We start from the raw sequence: 19,871 nt of genomic DNA on the forward strand, positions 1-19,871 counted from the left end.
ATGAGATTCTCCACACCTATTTGCCAACAGTATTACAACAAGCTCGGCTGCACTGTGTGTTTATGTTCAATGTGCATTGTGTGTTTAACCTGCGCAACTCCTGGTTCTGTTTCTCCAGGACTTGCTTCATGTCCAGCAGGTGGTTCAGCTCCTGTTTGAGCTGCTTCTCTGACGAGCGGAGCACCGACACCTGCTGGTTCTGCATCTTCAGATCGCTCTGGCTCATAGTCCGCTTGTGGATCTCCTGCTCCAGGCGCAAGTTCAGGTTCTTTACCTGCACAAACACACGAGCACAGGCCAGAAGTTTCAGCGGTGGCGGAACCGACTGACAGTTATGGGGACAATTCAAGCTTTGATTCATTGATTAATCAACCGATTGTTCCAGCATCACCTCTTGTGAGAGTTTCTCCTTCTGTGCCTGCAGCTCGTTCAGTTTGTGCTGCGTCTGCTTGTAGTCACAGTCCAGCATGGAGTGGTCCTTCTCTAGCTGCAGCAGCTTCCCCTCCACCTGCAGCTTCAAGCTACGCTCCTCCTGCAGGGTGCACTCCATCTCTGGACAAAACAAAACACAGTATGAACAAAACAATTTTTGCCTTTGGTGGAAACTGCTTGGAGCACCAGATAAATGGCCAGGTGGCCCGAAGTACAGTCAGAGCAAAGTAATGTACTGGAAGGCCAGACTCTTAGAGCAAATTCTTCTGTCAGAAAGATATGCCATTTCAGAGGACGAGATCTCTTTGCCTTTTTCTTTGTCTTTTCTTCTTCCTTCTTCATCATCTTCAGCGATATCTTTGTGTTCACTCGTCTCCTTCTTCTTCTTCTCCTCCCCTACCTTTACTTTAAGCACTGTTTTTCATAAAAGGCAAAATTCACCTCAAGCGAAAGTATAAACTTTTTCGCAAAAACTTTTTCTAACACAATGCAAAAAAAATGTGTTGAAGGGAAAAAGGCTTCTGTATGTGTGTTGAATGCGCTAAGTAAAATACAGTTTAAATGACTGGTTTTCATCCATCCTGCAGTCATCTTTCACACTTTTGTCCTCCCACCTGCTCACCTTTTAAAACCTCAGACTTTGCCTCCTCGATGGACTGGTAGATATTGTTTTTATCTGCGAGCTTGGCTTTGGTGGCCTTGTGTTCTGCCTCCTCCTGCTCCAGACTCTGCTGCAGCGACCTCAGCTTGAACGTCAGATCGATCTCTTGGTTGCTCTTCTCCTATAGAATCAAAAGAGGCATTAAGTTTCTAAACACTATCATCTCAAAGAAATGACAACAATGGCAACGCCAGCTAGAAACGTTGAATCGAAGTTTGCATGAGGAACATCCATTAACGTTCAGTTCACATTAGATTATTGATTAGATTAGAAACAGAACCAACCTTCTCGAGGTCATTGAGCTTCTCCTGCAGCTGCTTCTTTTGAGTCTGGACCTTGGAGAGGGAAGACTTCACCTCTTGCACCTCTTCTTCCAGGCCAGAGATACGTCCTGAGGTGTAGCGATGAGAATAGGGAAAAGGAAAAAAATAAGGAAGACCGAAAAGAGTAGTAGTAAAACTTGCAATGCAGTGGATGCAAAATCTAGAAGAAAACACACCTGAACTATTCAGTTTCAAACAGACATGATCCTAGGTGAGACATGACATAATGCTCCTGCACATGTTTGGCCTCAAATACACGAAAAGAGCACGAATAATGTTTATTTTCCCCTTGGCTAACTCCACCCACATGGAGAATTTTATTAAGGAAAAAAAAGCATGAGGCATTACAGCAAACAGGCAACGCTGTTGTTTCGACGTGTCCCCTCTGACCTCAGTGACTGGCCTCTCTGCATGGACCGAGCACGTTTAAGTTTCCAAACAGCGCCTCACAAGAGGTGCTGGCTCTGGTCCGGCTTTGGCTCCCATAGCCTCTTGCTTCACTCTCAGCCTTTTGAACAGATGTTTCCACCTATGATCTGATATTTCCCAAGGCCCGATCCAAGAAAACGATTCCCATTTAACACCCCGTCCAGCCTCTGTGCTGTGTAATGCCCCCTTTTCCTGCTACTGAGGAGATGTTTACTGCAGTAGCTCGGAATGAGCCAATGAAGATCGCAGTTTGATTACCTGCAGTTGTGGCAGTGAATTAACCTTTTTGTCTGGTAGATTTGCTAACCTTATTACATTTTAATAGACACATTAAGTTTGGAACATAAAAGGCTTGTAAATAATGGTTGGCTGGTTGCTAAGGTGGTGATTGTTGCAGTAAAATTTAACAACTGTATCTTCACAGCATTTTTCATCTGCTTATTGTTAATTTCCAACCACCGTGTGCAGACTATGTGTGTAAACACAGACAATAAAAATGTTTCTTTAGTTGAGCAACAGCCACTGTAGCCACAACTCACAGCTTTGGCTTAATGTGTAGCACTTAGCTAAAATGCTAAGCTATGGTAACAGTAGTGCAAGGGGAGAAGAGTCATTCTAACCAACTCCTTTACTGACTGTTATAATTTTGTTAATATAGGCATAGCAACAAAACTTAAAACTGTAACGAAATGAATATTAGTGAGTTTTATCGCTTAGAAGTTCAACTTTAATTCGTAAAATGACAGATTTCTTCATTCAAAGCTACACTGTCTCACATTAAATGACTTGGAACTACTTATTTGGTGCATGTCAATACTTATAAATGTCAAAGTGCAACAGACAGCCGCTTCTCACCCTGCAAGTCAGTAATAGTTTCGGTCCCGAGGTTGCGATCTCTCCTCTCCTCCTCCAGCTCGGCCTGCAGCCCCATCAGCTGCTTCTCCAGCTCCATCTTGCCGTTTTCCAGCTGGCTGCACTTTTCCTGCATCTCCCTGAGGCTGTGCTCCAGGCCCTGCGCCTGTTTCTGCACCTCTGCCTGACTCTTCTTCAGCCGCGCTGCCGCTTCCTGCTCAGCCTGCAAAACAGCGTTGGCCTCTTCGAGCTGCAGATGAGAAAGGGACAGGATGAAACTTTTCCCTGCGGGCTAAACTGGGTCAGTGCGGCATCGAAATGACAGGGATTTAATGAGGAAAACGAAGAATAATAATGAAAACAGCCGGCAAAGTTGCTCGCTTGAACATGATTATCCAATTAGCATGTTTGATAATGATCAATAGAGGAAAGTTAAAGTTATAAAACGCTCCCCCTCACTTGTCTCTGCAGCTGGATGTTCTTCTCATTGGAGATCTGGGAATTCTGGTTCCTCTTTCTGAGATCCTCTAGCTGGTCCCTCAGGCTGTTCACTTGTGAGTAAATACAGACAAATAAAAGAGTTAATGCAGTATGATATATCACTTTCAGTGGACCCTGAAACACCAGCCAATGAGAGTCAGCTTATACTGTACTATAAACAGCCGGATGTGGATCTCCCAGGTTTGAGTTAAACAGTCTGACTGATACTTTAAAAATGCATTTTTGAGCCTATTCGGGAGTTTAAAGCCTAATATTGAGGTATGATATTTCCCAGGTGCTCACATTCGTTCTCCAGGCTGCGTTTTCTGTCACTTTCAATCTCCACCTTGCGCAGGTTGTCGGCGCTCTGGTGCTGCAGCAGAGCTCGCTCTCTCTCCAGCTGCCTTAGCGAGGCCTCGACTTTCTGCCGGCTGCTCATCTGATCGGAGAGGAAATCACAAGCAATGTGAGTGAAATCTGCTTTATCATATCGTAGCTGAAATGGCATCCGTCCTTCCGTCCTTACCTCCTTGTCTAACTCCTTGACCAGCTTGTCTAAACGGTTGGTGGCATTTCTGGAGGAAAAAAGAAGAGTTTTATTGCAGATTTATTTCAGATCACTGAATTAAGGCCTTTTGCTCTGGTATAATCACTATAGGTACATGTTTCCAAATATTCAGTTTTCCTTCATTTATATATAAATTTAGTACCTGAAATTTCCAAACATGACTAATGGACTATTGCTGACATACAACCAGACACAGACACCAGATCACCAATCGACTGTTCTAAGACTTTGCTGACGGAACATGTCGGAAGTGAGTTTCTCCTTTCCCAATGATCACTATGAAAAAAATGCACGCAGGACCTTTAAAATACTGAAAAACTAGAAAAAAATAACTGGAGGATTGTGTGTTTATTTCATGACATTCTTACAATAAAAACTAGAACTCTTTAACTCAAAGTTGTGGTGATTTTTAGGAACGAACGAACGGTAACATTAGGTTGTTTGTCCTGTCGTACTTGCACTTATGCTCCAGCTCATCTCTGGCCTGCATCTCATGGTCGAGGCGCTCCTCCACCTGATGAAGCTTCTTCTGCAGCTGCTCAGATAGAAGGAGAGACAACCAGCAAAGGAAAACACGATTATCGAAAGGCCATTTGTTTTATGTCTTTTATCTCTCTTCTGTTACCGTAAGACCACACACACACACGCACACACACAGACAAACAAAACACACCTACCTCCTTATTATTATCTGAGCAATGCTCCTTATCCTCAGCGTTTTCCTTACTGTCGTCTGAATCCTCCACAGAGCAGTTGTTATGTACCTTCAGCAGCCTGAGATAAAAAGAGGGAGAGCCATGAATGTCTGTTTTTCCAGTCCTGACACATCAAACACACACATCCAAATCTCTAAACCTTGTGATGTATTTTACACAGAGCAATAAGGCCAACTGGGGTGCTGAATGTTCATCAAGACACACTGATCTTTTACTGCATTTTCATCACCATTCAGAAATCACTTATACCCGAGATCCACAATCTCAAACCCTGAGACCAAGAGCTGTGGAAAAAGCAGTAAGGTCTGATGATCTTCCTTACATCTGGATGGATTTACCTTTGGAGAAACTCAAAGGATGCCTCCAACCCACACTGTCTCTGCCAACTGTTAACCGTGGATGGTGGGCACCTCTCTGGGAACCATTACATGACTCTGCCACATGGCTGAAAGTGGTTTTAGAAAAGGTTTATCCTCACGGTTTATGAAAGGATGACTGCAATACTTTCGATTATCTATCTTTTCCACCACTTATATACGCGTGTGCACTGGGTTTAGAGTCATTAACTGACTTAAATGGAACTGCTCTGACCTTGACTCTGTTTTGTCACATTAATGTAAAAGATAATTTGCTGAGACGGAAGCAGTTGAGCCTTCAGCTTCAAGAATATAAGCCTGAAAAGTAAAAACACACCTTGAAGCTCAAACATTGCTGATTAAAGCACTGTAGGATCACAAACCCAACACACAGGTGTTGTTTTTACCACTCCTTCTGACGAATCGAGACCAGGGCTTCAAAAACTAGACTTCAGCATGAGCAAAGGGGGCATTTAAAGGGGAGTCAGAACAAGGCGGCAGTGTGACGCTCGAACAGGCCTACAGTGTCTGGCCGGTCTAAGACTGGATTAAAGGTATGGGTGTGAAGTCTTTTTCTACCGCTTACATTTTCGGCACAGTGCTGTCCTTAAACCTAGTTCCTCAGTCTCTTATAAAAGCTCCAACACATGAGAGCTGCATTTTGTTCTAGTGAAAATCTACATAAAATCATTAACAGGATCATAAATTATGAATTAGTATTATTACCAGAAACACTAATTCAGACAGAATTTCAATGAGTAACAGCGAGACGAAGTAAAATACTCAAGGAAAAGATCAGAATAAAACACTTACTGGTCCTCCTTGAAGTAAGTGAAGCCGACAAATGGTAGCTGGTTGCCCACAAAGGCTCTGGGTGGAGGAAAGGTCTCAGCATCTCTTTTCTCATCCTCTATGTCGTCAAAGTTGCTGGTGTCTATGTCACCGTTCAGCTCTGGAACAACTGGAGCCACAGCTGGATGACAGACAGAGAGAGAGAGGGAGTCATGGAGCAAAAAGGGGAAAGAGGAGGAGGTACAAACCATGAGGGGGTGAGAAAAGATAAGCGTGATGTTTGACATGAACTGAGGCGATCAAACGATTAAAGCCCGGCGCTGCAGGTATTTGAATCTACAGCACACTCGATGCCAGCTCTGGCACTGCTCGCAGCAGGACTGAGCTCTCTGCAGGTTGGCGTGAGGCTGCCACCACTCCTTTTCCCGTACAGTGCTCGCTTTGTGCCCCACACACGGTGCCTTTCACCAGCAAACGCCTGCTCTCTCCTCGCAGGAGAGGCCGTGCTTTAAATGTCTGCACAACAGGCAGACAAAAATGTGTCAAAGGGCCAATCAGATAAAACTAAACCGGTTCTTTAACTTATAAATAGTTCCTAATGGAGGAAAAAAAGCAGCCATTCTGGATTGAGTTCCTCAGACCAGCGCAAGTCTGGCTCTGAGCAAAGAGCTCATTACTGTTAGGTCAAGACACAACCCTCAGCGTGACAAATGTGACTCAAAGACGGTGGAGAAAATACAGGGAGAGATCAAGCACAGGGACGAAACAACTGAGGGGGAGAGAGAAAAAAAAAAGCCAAAATGTGGCGAGACAGAAAGAGACACGGGCCGCTCCGTGGAGGCCCTTGTGGCACGACTTCCCAGAATGCTCTCTGATAGCGGGCGGCTAATGACAGGCAGCCGTGGCCACAGTGAGAGTGAGAGAGCGGGAGCAGCCCTCCAAGCTGGGGCGCCCCTCTCATTAGGCCAGTCCACACAGGCCGCACACCCGGCCCCGCCCGCCGCTACGGGGGTGCCGCCTCCCGTCCCATCCATCCATTCATCTACGCGTCCCTGCTTCTTTTCCCTCAATCATCCCAGCGCTTAATGAGTTTGACAAACATAAAGACAACTGGGAGAATCGTCAATGGAGCCCGAACACGGAAAATGTCGGCCATGGCCACACACGGCTGGGAGCGAAGCCGTCCTCACGCAGACACGGAGGGCTGGGAGGTACATGCAGCTCTGCGGGACGCCACAATGGCAGCAGGGTCAGGTTTTGAGTGTGTGTTGGAGTATGTGTGACAAGACATGCAAACATGAACAGAGCCGAGCAGCGCAGCGGTGGCACAGCAGTGGTTTTGTGTTCCAGACTGCCAGGCGGTCTGCAGTTCAGTCACAAGTTCTGTCTGTTGTCTTAATCAGAGCCAGGTGAAGCGAGCAGAAAGAGCCTGTATGTAACTCTATACAGCCGCAAAGGTCCTGATATATCCCTTTCCTTATTTCCTTCCTTCCTTGCCAACAGATGCTTGATCTGATACGACTGTGTGAGGGGGAGATTAAACCGTAGCTCTTTACAGACAGTTCATGTGCAGTGATCAAACATTTCAAGGGCAGCTGCAGCAATATATAAAAAGCCTTGAAGCTTTTTCACCATTCACAGTGATTTCATTCAGATTATTTAATGTGTGCATCTTCCCTGATGTTCTTTTTGCTCTTTCTATCTAAGATAACTGATTAACATGGCTGCATACGATAATTGGTTTCGCATTGGTGACTTCCTTCTTCTCTCAAACTGAAAATGAAAACATGAAGACAATGCAGTGAGATATTCAAATAAAGAAAGAGATCACATCTTGAACTCAGCTAAAATGGAAATTTAAGATTATTTAGATGCCAGTTTTGTAGCTACACATTTAACATCTAGTGTTGCTAGTATGGGTGGTGCAGAGCTAGCATGTTTAACCCACTCAATAACAGAGGGCTATCAGATGATGTTTGCTCCTAATTTGCACATTTAAGAGGTATTAAAATATAAACTCCTCAGCTGCTTCTCACTGTATTCTATTAAGTATAAACTCTGTAGTAAAACTTGCAGTGTTTTATATTTTCTTAAGTCTCTTCCCTATATTCTTTTGGAGTGGCGCCCATATGCAGCTGATTACCCTGCAGGTTTTGTGCATCAAGTGGTCAGCATCCAGTCATATAATGTAAGATATGAGCTGGGAGCATATGGCGAACATGTGTACATATATATATATGCAGGATTACTGGCTCAGGAGATGGAAATAAACTATGAACTAAGGCTGAAGAGAAACAGATCTGCAGAGGAATGGGCTGGAAATGATAAGAGGCATAAGCAAAAACTTACGAAATCTGCACCTGCGTTATCGGGATTTAAAAAAAATACACAAGACCCAAACACATGCGCACACTTACTCTCTCGGATGTTGTCAAAGGTCCACTGGTTGTTCTTGAAGAACGGGTGGCATTTGATCTCATCCACTCCGTTGCGGCCCAGACGAACCGTCCTGCACACAGTAACAGGACCAAGACTGTGAGCAGAGCCTCCTCAGCCCGAACACAAAACACACCCCGGCTCGTCTCCTCCACCCACCATCGTCATCAGCATGTCATCCCAAACACACTAGTAGAGTGACCACCAGGCGCTGACCACACTGACCAGCATGGAGAGCCACATGACCACTGGTGGACACTGGAACCTCCTCTAACCAGGCAGATAATATAGATCCAGGAGGAGAGAGGGAGTGAAGACAGCAGGATCAGGCTGCAGGCAGCAACATCAACAACTCTGACTGACTCAAACACAACTGTTAGAGCTGCTGCTGCTGCCGCCCTCCCTCTCCTTAAAACTCTAAACACACACACACACTTTCGCTCTCTTTTTCATCTCCCTTTCCTCCCTCCTCCACTGCTGGGTACAGGGCTGGTGGGGTGCGGCAGTTTGGGCTTGCCACGTGTGGGACATTCCAGACCCAGCCAAGGGGAAGAGAGGGCAGGGGCGGGGAGGAAGAAAGAGAGAAGAGAGAGTTTTTAAACCCCCGCAAAAAAAAAAAAAAAAATGCAAGCAAGCCAGGCTGACAACAAGCCGTGCCTGAATGCCTGGAAAACTGCAGGAGCACAACGGAGAAAGTTACAGCAGAGAGGGAAGGATGGAGAAATGGAAAGTGGCGCCAAGAAAAGGTAGAAAAAGAAAATTTCAAATGAAGTGTGATGAAAACACATGGAAAATAAGGAAAGTGGTAAAGAAAGAAAAGAAAAAGAGGATGGCTGTGCTTAGAGGAATGATTCAGCAAGACAGGGCGACAATGACAGAGCATGTGTGGTGAGTGAATGTATTGGTCAGTGTTCAAGATGTGTGTGTGTGTGAGTGTGTGTGTGTGTGAGCCACACGCATGAGAGCTGCTGGTGGGAGAATAGTGAGTGAGAAGGTAAATAAACTGAGCGAGGAAAAATGAAAGGCTGCTCTGTGCCGAAGCAGAAAGGGCCTGTGTTTGAGGCCACTCGGAGGCGGGGCTACTAATGTAAACAGGAAGTGGTTTCTTCCAGGGGGAAGGGCCACTAATCGAGTGCGTAAATGACCCACACCCACGCACTCATGTCACTTTTACCTTCCATACGAAGAACATGTTATCACACATTTAAAAACAGCATTACTTGTATTTAGATGGTGGCGGGGTTCAGCGCCAGTATAATATCATATTTAGTAAACTGATTCGAGACAGAATATTAAAGGATAAGAAGGTGACATTTTAAAGTTTCTTCTTGTCAGTAAATCCCATGAAAAAACTGAACGAATCGATGAATTGATGTGATTGATTGTTACCTGTGTAGCCAAAACCTGCATGTTAGGGTCTGCGTAGGGGTCTGCGTCGACGGCGTAGGTACGGCGTCGACGCGACGCAGAAGCATAAACCAGGCTTTAGTCCTCTGTTCCACAGAGCTCCATTGTTGAAACTGACCCTACTTCTCACTTGATTTATTTCCTCATTAAACAGTTTCCTAATGATTTTATGGTTTCAAGTCTTCAATACAGCATAATGTTCGTTTTGGTCTTAATCATGGTCTCATTTAAAGTCAAATAAAGTCAGTCATGTCTAATCTTTGACAGATTTCTCACACTGTTTATTTAAGCTGTTGCTCTTCAGATTATTCTTTACCAGAACGTTTAAAGTTCAGTCACAACGTGGGGGCTTTCTGTTCTGTTCTGAGTAGAAAAGGAAAATGGAAGTGTGTATGCAACTGTCTGTAGATGACAGACAGCCCTGAAATTGTGAAATATTCTGAATTCTTGTTAATGCACCACGCAGAAGTGTTAGTTTTTATGATTTCCATGTGCCAACCTGTCAGTGAGAAAGGCACAGATGAGGTCTTTGGCATCCTGAGACATCTCCACATCATCTGGGAAGATGAGGGAGTTCTTGTGGTTCATGATCTTCCCGTAAGTTCCAACCAGGGACTCGGCATAGAAGGGAGTTTCACCTGCAAAAGGCATAGTTTTGAACAGTAATTGATTTTTAATATGGAAATTTTTAGGCTTTCAACAGCACAAACATGAACAGGATGTACTGTATCTGCCGGGGCTACGCTGCTGATGATTGTACCAATGACTCAACGACTGCTGCTTCCCTCCAACATCCGAGACAGGATTTCACATGACAGAGGTGCCGCATCATATCCGACACAGTCGACACGTTAGGGAGTAAAAAACATGTCTGTACGTATGGTGGGGCACTTACCGACCAGCAGCTCGTAGATAAAGACTCCTACAGACCACCAGTCGCACTCTCGGCCGTAGAAACCATCCCCGCCCTGAGACTGGAGCACCTCGGGGGAGATGTAGTCTGGTGTGCCTACAGCTGTGTCACAGTGCACCATGCCTGTCTGCAATCAGAAAAACACACAAGATTTACAACAGAGAGCAGGAAAGAATTCCACAGCAGTGGCAGGAAAAGGCTGGTAGAGCTAGAGAAGAAAGTAAATAAGGCATATGTCCACAGAGGTATGTGGTGCTATGGCCGCAATGCAAATTTCTATTTTCCATGACCCCAAAAACACTGTAAAACAGCACCATGTTAAGCAGAGAATGTGCAACAAACTTAAAAAAAGACATGCTGGTATGTCCATTCTTGTAATTTTCTTGTATAAAACATGCTTGAAACTTTTACAACATTCCAGATATTCTAAGGGACCGGTCGAAGACACGGATCATTTCACTGATCCAGTCAGTTTAGTTCTGAGTTTTGAGTTCAGTCTCTGCTGGACTGTTTGGGCCGTGTTTATCTGATGCATTCTGGCTGCTATAGTAGCAGATTTTCAGAGAGCTCAATTGTGTGGAACCACTTGTGAACCAGCTATTTAGAAATTGCTGCGGTAGAAACCAAAAAGGTGGAAAAACACTTCCTGGCCCACAGCAGAGGCGGGACCTCGGCTGTACTCTTGATTGGTTGTTTAGCACAATAACTTGTGAGGCCTCTCAAAACAACCTGATGCAAGAGCGCTGCCTTGAGCTTCACTTCACAATCTGAACACTTGGTGGTGCACTCGGGCACTGAATTCGACTGATTCAGGAGGTGTATTCTCTTCAAAATGACAGGAAAAATTCTTCCAACACAAAGGGTTTCCAGCTTCCTAATCCAAGTCCTCCACATTTACAAACCCACCGAGTCCATCTTCATGCATGTGCCGAAATCTGCCAGTTTGAGGTGTCCGTGCTGGTCCAGCAGCATGTTGTCAGGCTTAACGTCACGGTGGATGAAGCCCATGGAGTGGATGGCGTTCAGCGCCAGCACCACCTCAGCTGTGTAGAAGCGGGCCCACTTCTCAGGTATGTCGTAGTTCATGGTGAGCGTGACCAGGTCGCCCCCGGGCATGAACTCCATCACCATGTAGAGGTGGCGCTCGTCTTGGAAAGCGCAGCACAGCTAGGAGACGACAAAATGAGTCACTTGATACAGATTTTATTAGAAGGTGTGTTTGTGTTATCTCTGGATGATCTGTGTTCAACACGCACACAGCTCATAGATCATTATCTCCAGCCTGATGTCGACATCACGACTGCAGTTTATTACCAAAATGAATAAAAAAATCAATTTAATACATATATTGTGATGTAAGATTAAGCTAGCTAGAGTTATCCTGTTTGAGTGATTCTAATAATATCTGATTGTATGATGTGTGCCCGCAAAGGCACCGAACATCTACAAAAAACCTGTGTTTCATAAAGTGTCTGTAGAAGAGAATAAAAGCAGTATATGTGCTGCACACCTGCACCACCCAGGGACTGTTGGAGAAGGCCATGATGTGCCTCTCCTCCCAGAAGAAGGCAGAGTCTGACCGCTTGATCATCTCAAATTTGTTGAGCTGCTTCATGGCGTAAACCTTCCGTGAGGTCTTGTGGCGGACCTACAGCAGAGGCGGGCGAGGAAGCAGAGGACACGTTAGCATGTAAACACTGACAGCTGTGCAGGCACAACAAGAACGAGATAGCACGAATGTCACAATGACCAAGATAACATAAGAAACGCAGGGAGAGGAGCAGAGAGGGGAACCCATAATTACAGGCACACACCCATAGAAAGACATGCTTACACAAGATTTCACGCACAAACACACTCAGCACCCCCCCCCCCCCCCCCCCTCCTGCTCCTCCACACCCCCACACCAGACTTCGCACTCCTCTCCCACACACAGAGCCTGTCCAGACCTGTTTCCACCACAACACACTCAGCAGAGATTCGAGCGTCCTCGAGCACAAGACACAAACATCTGGAAAAACTGGGAGTGTGAAAGGAATTACTGCTTGCCCTAATTACTTTTTTTAAACTCAAAGCCAGTTAGGTTGGTCATGATCAGGAAGGAGATGCCAATTACTGTATATGTGGAAATAGCAAAAACAAGCTGCAGATGTTCTATATATGTACAGAATACATATATCTTGGTAGATTGTTGCTCCCTCTAGTGGTTCACATTTCTGGTATTTTGGTGCAAATTGCTGAATTCAGGAACACCTGGAGGGATTTCACTGCTGCTGCTGCTGCTGCACGATACAAAATCCCCCCAAAAAAACAAAACCTGCAGGGAACAATCTGATGGACTGGTTTTACAGAAGGAAGCACCTCACCAGCTGCACTTCTCCGTAGGCTCCTCTCCCGATCAACTTCACCCTCTCAAAGTCGTCAAGCTTCACCTGCAGCTCCCGCAGCTGACTCACCGTCTTTTCATCTGCGGGACGGACACAGGCATCAGCACGGAAACACACCGGCCAACCGGTTTGGCCTCAAAGGAACGGGTCAGCTGTTAACTGCTGATCAGAGCGAGGTCAGCGAGGGCCTATTAAAAGTTACAGCGGACTAATATGTTATTTTTTAAAGCCACTGTAGTTTTTAGATGAGAAAGACAGATTAGTAGTACGGTAGGCGGTATAAATATTTAGAGGACATGCTGAAAAGTACCTAAAAAATGACTATAAAAAGCAGAAAGGCTGTACAAAAGTGACACATATTTTAAGTTTCAGTGATATTCTGCCTGTAAAATGTGTCAGGGCCAAATACAGTTGATTTGAATACCAAAATGTCTCTGATAATCAGACCACAGAGCGCTGATTCATATGCATCTGTTGTGACCTTTTGCAGGAGCAACAACCACTGTCTCCGCTTTTTGACCTTTAGAAGAAGGATTGAGATTTTTCTTGTTATGTGTTCTTTTATAGGTGTTTGTCAAGCTAAGCACGAGGATCTTGACCTTCGCCAAACACACTGCGGCTCTTACATCGGTTCAGAAAGGCCTCTATGTTTTTGCTTTTCCGCAGGGCAGGATAGTTCAAATCATGAGCCAGGGCGTTCATGGAATCCTAAAAAGACAGAAAAGACAAGAAGAAATAAATAAATCACTCTCTGAAAACACACAAACACAAACAAAGTATGGATTCTCAATCAAAAGTGATCTTTTACCTCTGCCGTGTTAAAAGCCTTACTGCCTCTCAAACTAACCACGACATTGGAAAAACAACTATCATCCAGCATTGGAATTATTATCGCTCGGGTTTGGCTGAAATTTTCATGAACAAATTGCGAAACATGAAAATATAATCATGTTTCAAAGCCGAGTCCAAGTTTCATTTTGGTTGGAAAGGAAGGAAGGAATATTTTTTTACGATTCTCTCCTTAATCTGTCAGGACAAGTCTCGTTAGTTGGGCAACCCTGACCTTCTGCTGGCTGATGAAAGATAACAAAACTGAACGAAGGGAGGAAGCAAGGAAGGGAGGAAGGAAGGAAAGAATTCAATTTTTGTGAGCCGTGTGCTCCTAAATGCAACATTAAGGGGAGAGAGAAGAGCGCAGCTGAACAAAACAACGACAGGAGGACAATGGACGCTGGATGCAAAGACACAACAAGCCAAACAACAACGGTAACTGGGCACCTGATGCCGCCACATCCCCCTGCGTCAAACCCCCCCCTCCCCCGGCTTAACACACGGGGGCCGGAGGCGCACTGGGCTAAAAGCCGAGGCCTCGATCAGCCCTTAAATCAACGGTGTTGAGTTTCACGTGGAAACCAAAATGTCTCTGTGATCCAAACTCATGAGGCTGGTGGTGGGGTGGGTGGATGTGGGGAGTGGGGGTGACCCTCTGTTCGCCATAAACAAGGGTCAAGTGGAGTCATCCTGTGTGTGTGTGTGTGTGTGTGTGAGTGTGTGTGTGTGGAGGGGGTTGGGGGAGTCTTTAGTGTCCATCAGACTGTTGATTTGGGGACATGTGAGTGGGTGGGCATGTGGAACAATTCTGCACCTTTAAATAGCAGCAGTGCAGAGAGACCCCCCCCCCCCACCACAGGCGGGTGGAAATAGACCTGAAGGCTCAGAAGCTATTGTGGGACAAACAGCTTATGGGTCTGGATTCAGGCGGAGCGCTCGAGGATCTGTGATCATTTTACACTGTGTGTGTGTGTGTGTGTGTGTGTGTGTGTGTCTGCAGTGGAGGGGGAGCTCTGTTTAACAGTCTGTGAGCCATGTTAACATTTGAATCATAGGGAAATATAATCAAATTTTAGCGGATTCAAATGATGTGTTTGGACTGTGTGGGTGTGGTGGCCGCTGCGTCCTGTCTCACACCGTTCTATCGCAAACCAGTTTGACTTATAATCATTAAATCCGCCCATTTTTAATCAAATCACCTGGAACAGAAAATTGTGGTACATTCAGTGAGCGTACGAGGAGTTAGAGATGGCGCTGCATCAAATCTAAATCCAGTGTTAAATCTTTTTATCGAACTCAAAACTTTCTTTCTGCCAATGTTTCACTAATTTCAAGCGTCATATAATCAAGTTTTGCCAGACTTAATTAAAGGTATCCTTCCATTTTTACCATTAGTAGCACTGTAAAACAACTTCTTATAAGCGAGACCCTGTTTTGTTTGTGCTGTATCGTGCATGCGTACATGGACTCATATGATTTGCAGCAACGCACAAACAAGGAAGGATGTCTAGCAAGACTAGCAAGTGAGCAAGGATGTAAACAATGCACAACAAACAATGCCCCACCACCACACCACCACACACACACACACACACACACACACACACACACACACACACACACACACACACTCTTGCTCTTTGCCAATAAAGAAGACTGATTTGTCAGATTAGGTGTTGATCAGGCTGTTTAACCAGCCGTCAGTCAGAGCTGAAGCCTCTTGATGTGTGACAATTCTAACAAGCTGATGAAACATTTTAATCCTACAGCCGTCCAGAACATCTATCACATGCACATCAGAGGCTCCAGACACCTGAGTTACAACAGCATTTCATCAAAACTTTGGTTGAAATAACTCATTTTAATCATTGCATGTCATCATCAACCTTGAATTGACCTTGAACCGCTCCTGGTCTGCCGCGGAGGAAGGACGACCAGGATGGGTCAAAAGCGGAAGTCAAATTTCACCTCCGTGTGCTGTGTGCATGTGTGTGTGACAATAAAGGGGAATGTCTCCCCCTGATTCTAAAAAAAGAATTGAAGCGTGTCCAGTCTGAATAAACTAGCGTTGGTTAGCACATAACTAGCCAATCACAGCGACTCCAGGTCATCCCAGTTCCATGTGCTCAAACTTCCCACCGCAGCTTTACTTCTACTGAGACCTGCCTTGCTGACTGACGCTGTAGGATGTTGTAAATGTAACATGTGGTGTAGTTCAGGTAACTGGCAAAGCTGGAATGTGCAGCTACTGGAGCTTCCCTTGTCATCTTTTCATGGCAGAGTCTCACAGTGAGTTTGTTTGCACTGGAATGATGTGCAGCACAACAGCAGTGAGACACAAAGGACTGACTGTGGATCACCTCTGCAGATAAAAGGCACAAAGACCAGAGATGGCGCACGTCAACAACAAAATCTATGCTTCTTTATCGCATCGTCATTATTCTGGGCAGCTGTCATGCTTGTTGTGAGTTCTCCTGTGATTCCCACCACTGTTTACACTGCACAGACAGCACACGTTATCTTGCAGCGTGATGGGGATCAAGACTTAAATCTCTCGCATCCGGATGGAGCCTCAGAGCAGTCAGAGAATCTAAACTCGTTTGATTTTCACTCCTGGAATCTGGACAAATCTGAACACGATCCTGCAGTCCGGGCTTGGTTTGCGCGTCCTCTCCGCCTCACACAACACCTCCCACCAACTCTGCTGTGAGCTGAGGCTGCCTGAACAATAACGCAGAGCTCCTCAGAATGCAGCAAAATGTGTCCCGTCTCCACCGATCGGGAGGGTTTAGACGGCAGACGCCTCCCCTGATACAAACCAGGTCTTTACAGAGAAGCTTTCACATACCTCTGGAAGGTGTCTGCATGTCAGCCATGTTGGATACTAATTATACAGAGAAAGAAATGGTCTCTGACAGCACTTGCACATCCTGTGATTATGCTAAAAATTGACCAGCGATACTCTTGTTAATTGTGTTTTCCCACATATAAGAAAATTCTGCAAATGCTTCACATTATTGCCAGTTATTCCTGGTATTCCCCATCCAGCTCATTAGGGTTTATCATTTAAAATTGATGGTTCCTGTGATCAGCTCTGGTTGGCAGAACATCTCGCAAACAAACAACACTTGATAATTACTTCTGTTGATTATGTTTTTTATCATTAGATTTAGAATTTGAGCCTATAAAATGTCAAAAATAATGAGAAACTCCCACCACGAGAGCCTAAACTGATGCCTTCAGATTGCTGATTTTGTCTGGTTGACAAGCCAGACAAGTAAATGTTTGGCACTTGCACCTGACAAACACTAAATAAACTGTCAAGTGAATGAGTGATTTATTTTCTGATTAACTTACCATTACAGCACAACACATAACCACAAAAAAAACCCCAAATAAATCAATTATTAATGCGCTGACTGAAACTCATCACCGTCCATGTAATTTATGGGTGACTGAGCAAACGGGCTTTGGCGAGCGTTCAACGTCTGGTGGAACAACAGCTACACTTTTTATGATTAAGCCCACTGTGCACACTATTAAAACAAATGCAATCAATACAGACATAAAAATCAACAGCTTATCCTCTAAAAAGCCTCATCGACTCAGACTGAAGCCCTTTGTTCTGCAGATTGAAGGGAAAAAAAAAACATCTTTTGTGCACACACAACAAATATGATTGTGGACAAACAGGAAATAGTGATGTAAGGTCGCGGCAGGTTAGCTCCGACTCAATTCCAGGAAGTGACTTCAGCTTCCTGTGTGGCAGCTCCCAGCATCAGGCATGGCCAGAGCGGACTGCGGTGATAAGACTGGTGAGGTATGGATGGACGGTCCGTGTGGGCTGAAGCCCATCCACACTTTGATGTCTGATAATATCGCCGTGTGACATAAGTTGGGTTTGCTCCTGCAAAGCTCAGAGCTCGACTTAACTTGTGACTCATCAGCAGTGAAAATAGACATGGTTCCCTCCAGCAGGAAACAGCGCAGATGGAAGGGTTAAAACCTGTGCATACAACATCTAATCTCCTTCAAATGTCTCATCTATTCATCAGGCTGACATACTGACCCCAATCATGATCCCTGAGCATGATTAACTGGATTCTTTGCTCCTAATGTCACCAAAATAACCTGACTGACAACCACGACTGGTTCTGTTTTGGTACCATCCAGACATCCCCTCAGAAAGCCAGCGTTAACCATACTCTAGCATGTATGTTTCCATGAGTAAAGTGTTAAAAAATGCTGGCAAACCCACAAAGAAAGTGGCCTTTTTTCAGGCTGTGGCCTGGTGTGAGACGCTGTCAGCACAGAGGTGGAGAACAAAAGCTGCTCCGCGTCCACTCAGAAATGTGTATCTGTTGTCAGAGGCCGCGGCAGAAGAGCTTAGCGGTGGCAGCAGTTTTATCAAAGTTGGGCTGAGTACATTCTTAGGAAAGGTCAGAGAGAGGGCACGTCAATTAGAGGCCACAAAGAGACAGGACGGTGATGGAGGGGCACGAAAACATGAACTATCATACAGACCAGGGAGGACACTGATTGTCCTTGAATGGCTGTCAGTTTGGTGCCTGTTTGATTTCTATTAACTGAATTTTATTTATTCCCATGGTGTCTGTAAAAAGTAGGAAATAAAAGGCAGCACAGGAAAGGGTGGCACACACTGACTTTGGGTGGGGTTTCCCTCATTAAAAGCCAAATGAATGATAAACAACTGAGCTTTTCACCTGCAGTTTTCTTAGTTAGCTAAAAGGTTGTAAAAAGTATCGTCCAATCATTCACTCGAACAACAACAGCAGCAGGCACAGTTTCTCCTTTTCTTTCCATTGTGTGACTGGTTTCTCATTTGTTAACTCCAGCTGTCCTCTGAGACACCAGACATGTCCCTCCAGGTGATCTGGCAGAATGACTGCGTGCCACTCATCATGACACCAACCTGTGTCAAACCCCGCAGGTAAATGCAAACTCACCAGCAGGGTTTCCAAGTTCAGCGCCGACTGTGGGTTCCTCAACAGGGACTCCAGCTTCTTCAGCCGGCTCTCCTGTCTGCTCTCCGCTCCGAGCATGATCACAGCACCGCGGATCCAGGTCACACAGCGAGAACACAAAAACACCTGTAGGCCTGGTTTTTCGTGTCGGGGCTCAGGCGGGCGGTAGCGCACTCCGCTCCTGCTTGGCTCAGCTCCTCATGTCAGCTCTTCTGTAAACTGCGGCGTGAGTAGTCAGGATAATGATTTACCCCAAAGTGCGCTGACAGACTCCTTTTTCATTAATGTCGCACAAGAAATGAAACCCGAAACCGAACTTTGAGACCCGAATGGAGGCGCGCGTCACTATCAGGTGAGTCCCGTCTGCTCTCAGGTAGATACAACAAAATCTGATCCGACCACAACGTGTCCAACCTGTAGGAAGGATCCCTGTCAAGTTACGGGGAGCAAAACAGCGCAACTTCCGGTTGACACTATCAAACTAAAATAAAATAAAGTGAGATGGTAAATTAAACTTTTTTTTTCTAATTGAAAAACACCTCAAAAGAAATGCTGTAACCTATGATGTTAACTATTGCTGAATATAGTATAAATAAATAAATAAATAGATAGATAGATAGATAGATAGATAAATAAATAAAGAACTATAAAGGATAGAAATATGAATGATAGACCCGTATTATGATAGTATGATATAATATCTATTTGTTTATCTATTTGTTGTCTTTTTTTTAAAGCATTTCTTTCTGTTGTTAATATTCTATCTTTGTGAGCATTTTACTTCACTTTTGAAACATATTGTTAACCATCTGCATCATCAGCTTTTGTATGATATGTGTTCTAGCTATAAATAAAGTTTTGTTGAAACTTTTTGAAATTGGACACCAACTTTCTCTCTCATTAGAAAAAATTACATAAACAAACAAATAATAAAACACTACCACAATACGGCTCACTATGATGCTTTTATTTTGAAAGCAAAACCCTCCATTCGGAAGGATACTGCGTAACTTCAGATGACTTGGCAAATAGTAATCGCACATCTATCCCCTCTGTCCCTGTGCAGTGATAAGTGAGGACTCCTGTCCTGCAGTTTTGGTCGCTATCTCACCCCTGGATAATTGCCCCAGACCAGGAAACCACTGACCCCCTAAATGCCTCCAATCACTGTTCCCAGCAAGGCCTCACCAGGCCGGAATTCCTGCTCTCTTATCTCATTCATCTCTTTTACCGTCACCGCTCAGGGGATCGACTAACTTTCAGTATTTTAGGAATGCTGATGCGCTGCCTTGCAGACGTGCTG

General features: G+C 44.9%; 1 protein-coding gene across 1 annotated transcript in view; it reads right to left on the bottom strand.

The window, feature by feature from the left end:
- Positions 1 to 18,956, bottom strand: part of LOC143336357 (rho-associated protein kinase 2-like) — a 28,478-nt gene extending 9,522 nt beyond the window's left edge. Inside the window, exons 1-19 of the mRNA XM_076756481.1 lie at positions 18,551 to 18,956; positions 13,379 to 13,460; positions 12,732 to 12,832; positions 11,876 to 12,013; positions 11,272 to 11,532; positions 10,348 to 10,492; positions 9,952 to 10,090; positions 8,027 to 8,118; positions 5,631 to 5,790; positions 4,423 to 4,519; positions 4,201 to 4,280; positions 3,704 to 3,752; positions 3,481 to 3,616; positions 3,157 to 3,248; positions 2,701 to 2,947; positions 1,378 to 1,484; positions 1,055 to 1,214; positions 392 to 552; positions 90 to 274 (exon numbers count right to left, since the gene is read on the bottom strand). Of these exons, the coding sequence (XP_076612596.1) occupies positions 90 to 274; positions 392 to 552; positions 1,055 to 1,214; positions 1,378 to 1,484; positions 2,701 to 2,947; positions 3,157 to 3,248; positions 3,481 to 3,616; positions 3,704 to 3,752; positions 4,201 to 4,280; positions 4,423 to 4,519; positions 5,631 to 5,790; positions 8,027 to 8,118; positions 9,952 to 10,090; positions 10,348 to 10,492; positions 11,272 to 11,532; positions 11,876 to 12,013; positions 12,732 to 12,832; positions 13,379 to 13,460; positions 18,551 to 18,646 (2,528 nt within the window). The 5' untranslated portion in view covers positions 18,647 to 18,956. The remainder of the gene's footprint in view (positions 1 to 89; positions 275 to 391; positions 553 to 1,054; positions 1,215 to 1,377; positions 1,485 to 2,700; positions 2,948 to 3,156; positions 3,249 to 3,480; positions 3,617 to 3,703; positions 3,753 to 4,200; positions 4,281 to 4,422; positions 4,520 to 5,630; positions 5,791 to 8,026; positions 8,119 to 9,951; positions 10,091 to 10,347; positions 10,493 to 11,271; positions 11,533 to 11,875; positions 12,014 to 12,731; positions 12,833 to 13,378; positions 13,461 to 18,550) is intronic.
- Positions 18,957 to 19,871: the final 915 nt, after the last annotated feature.

This window comes from Chaetodon auriga, chromosome 18 (genome assembly GCF_051107435.1).
Source record: "Chaetodon auriga isolate fChaAug3 chromosome 18, fChaAug3.hap1, whole genome shotgun sequence".
Taxonomy (NCBI): domain Eukaryota; kingdom Metazoa; phylum Chordata; class Actinopteri; order Chaetodontiformes; family Chaetodontidae; genus Chaetodon; species Chaetodon auriga.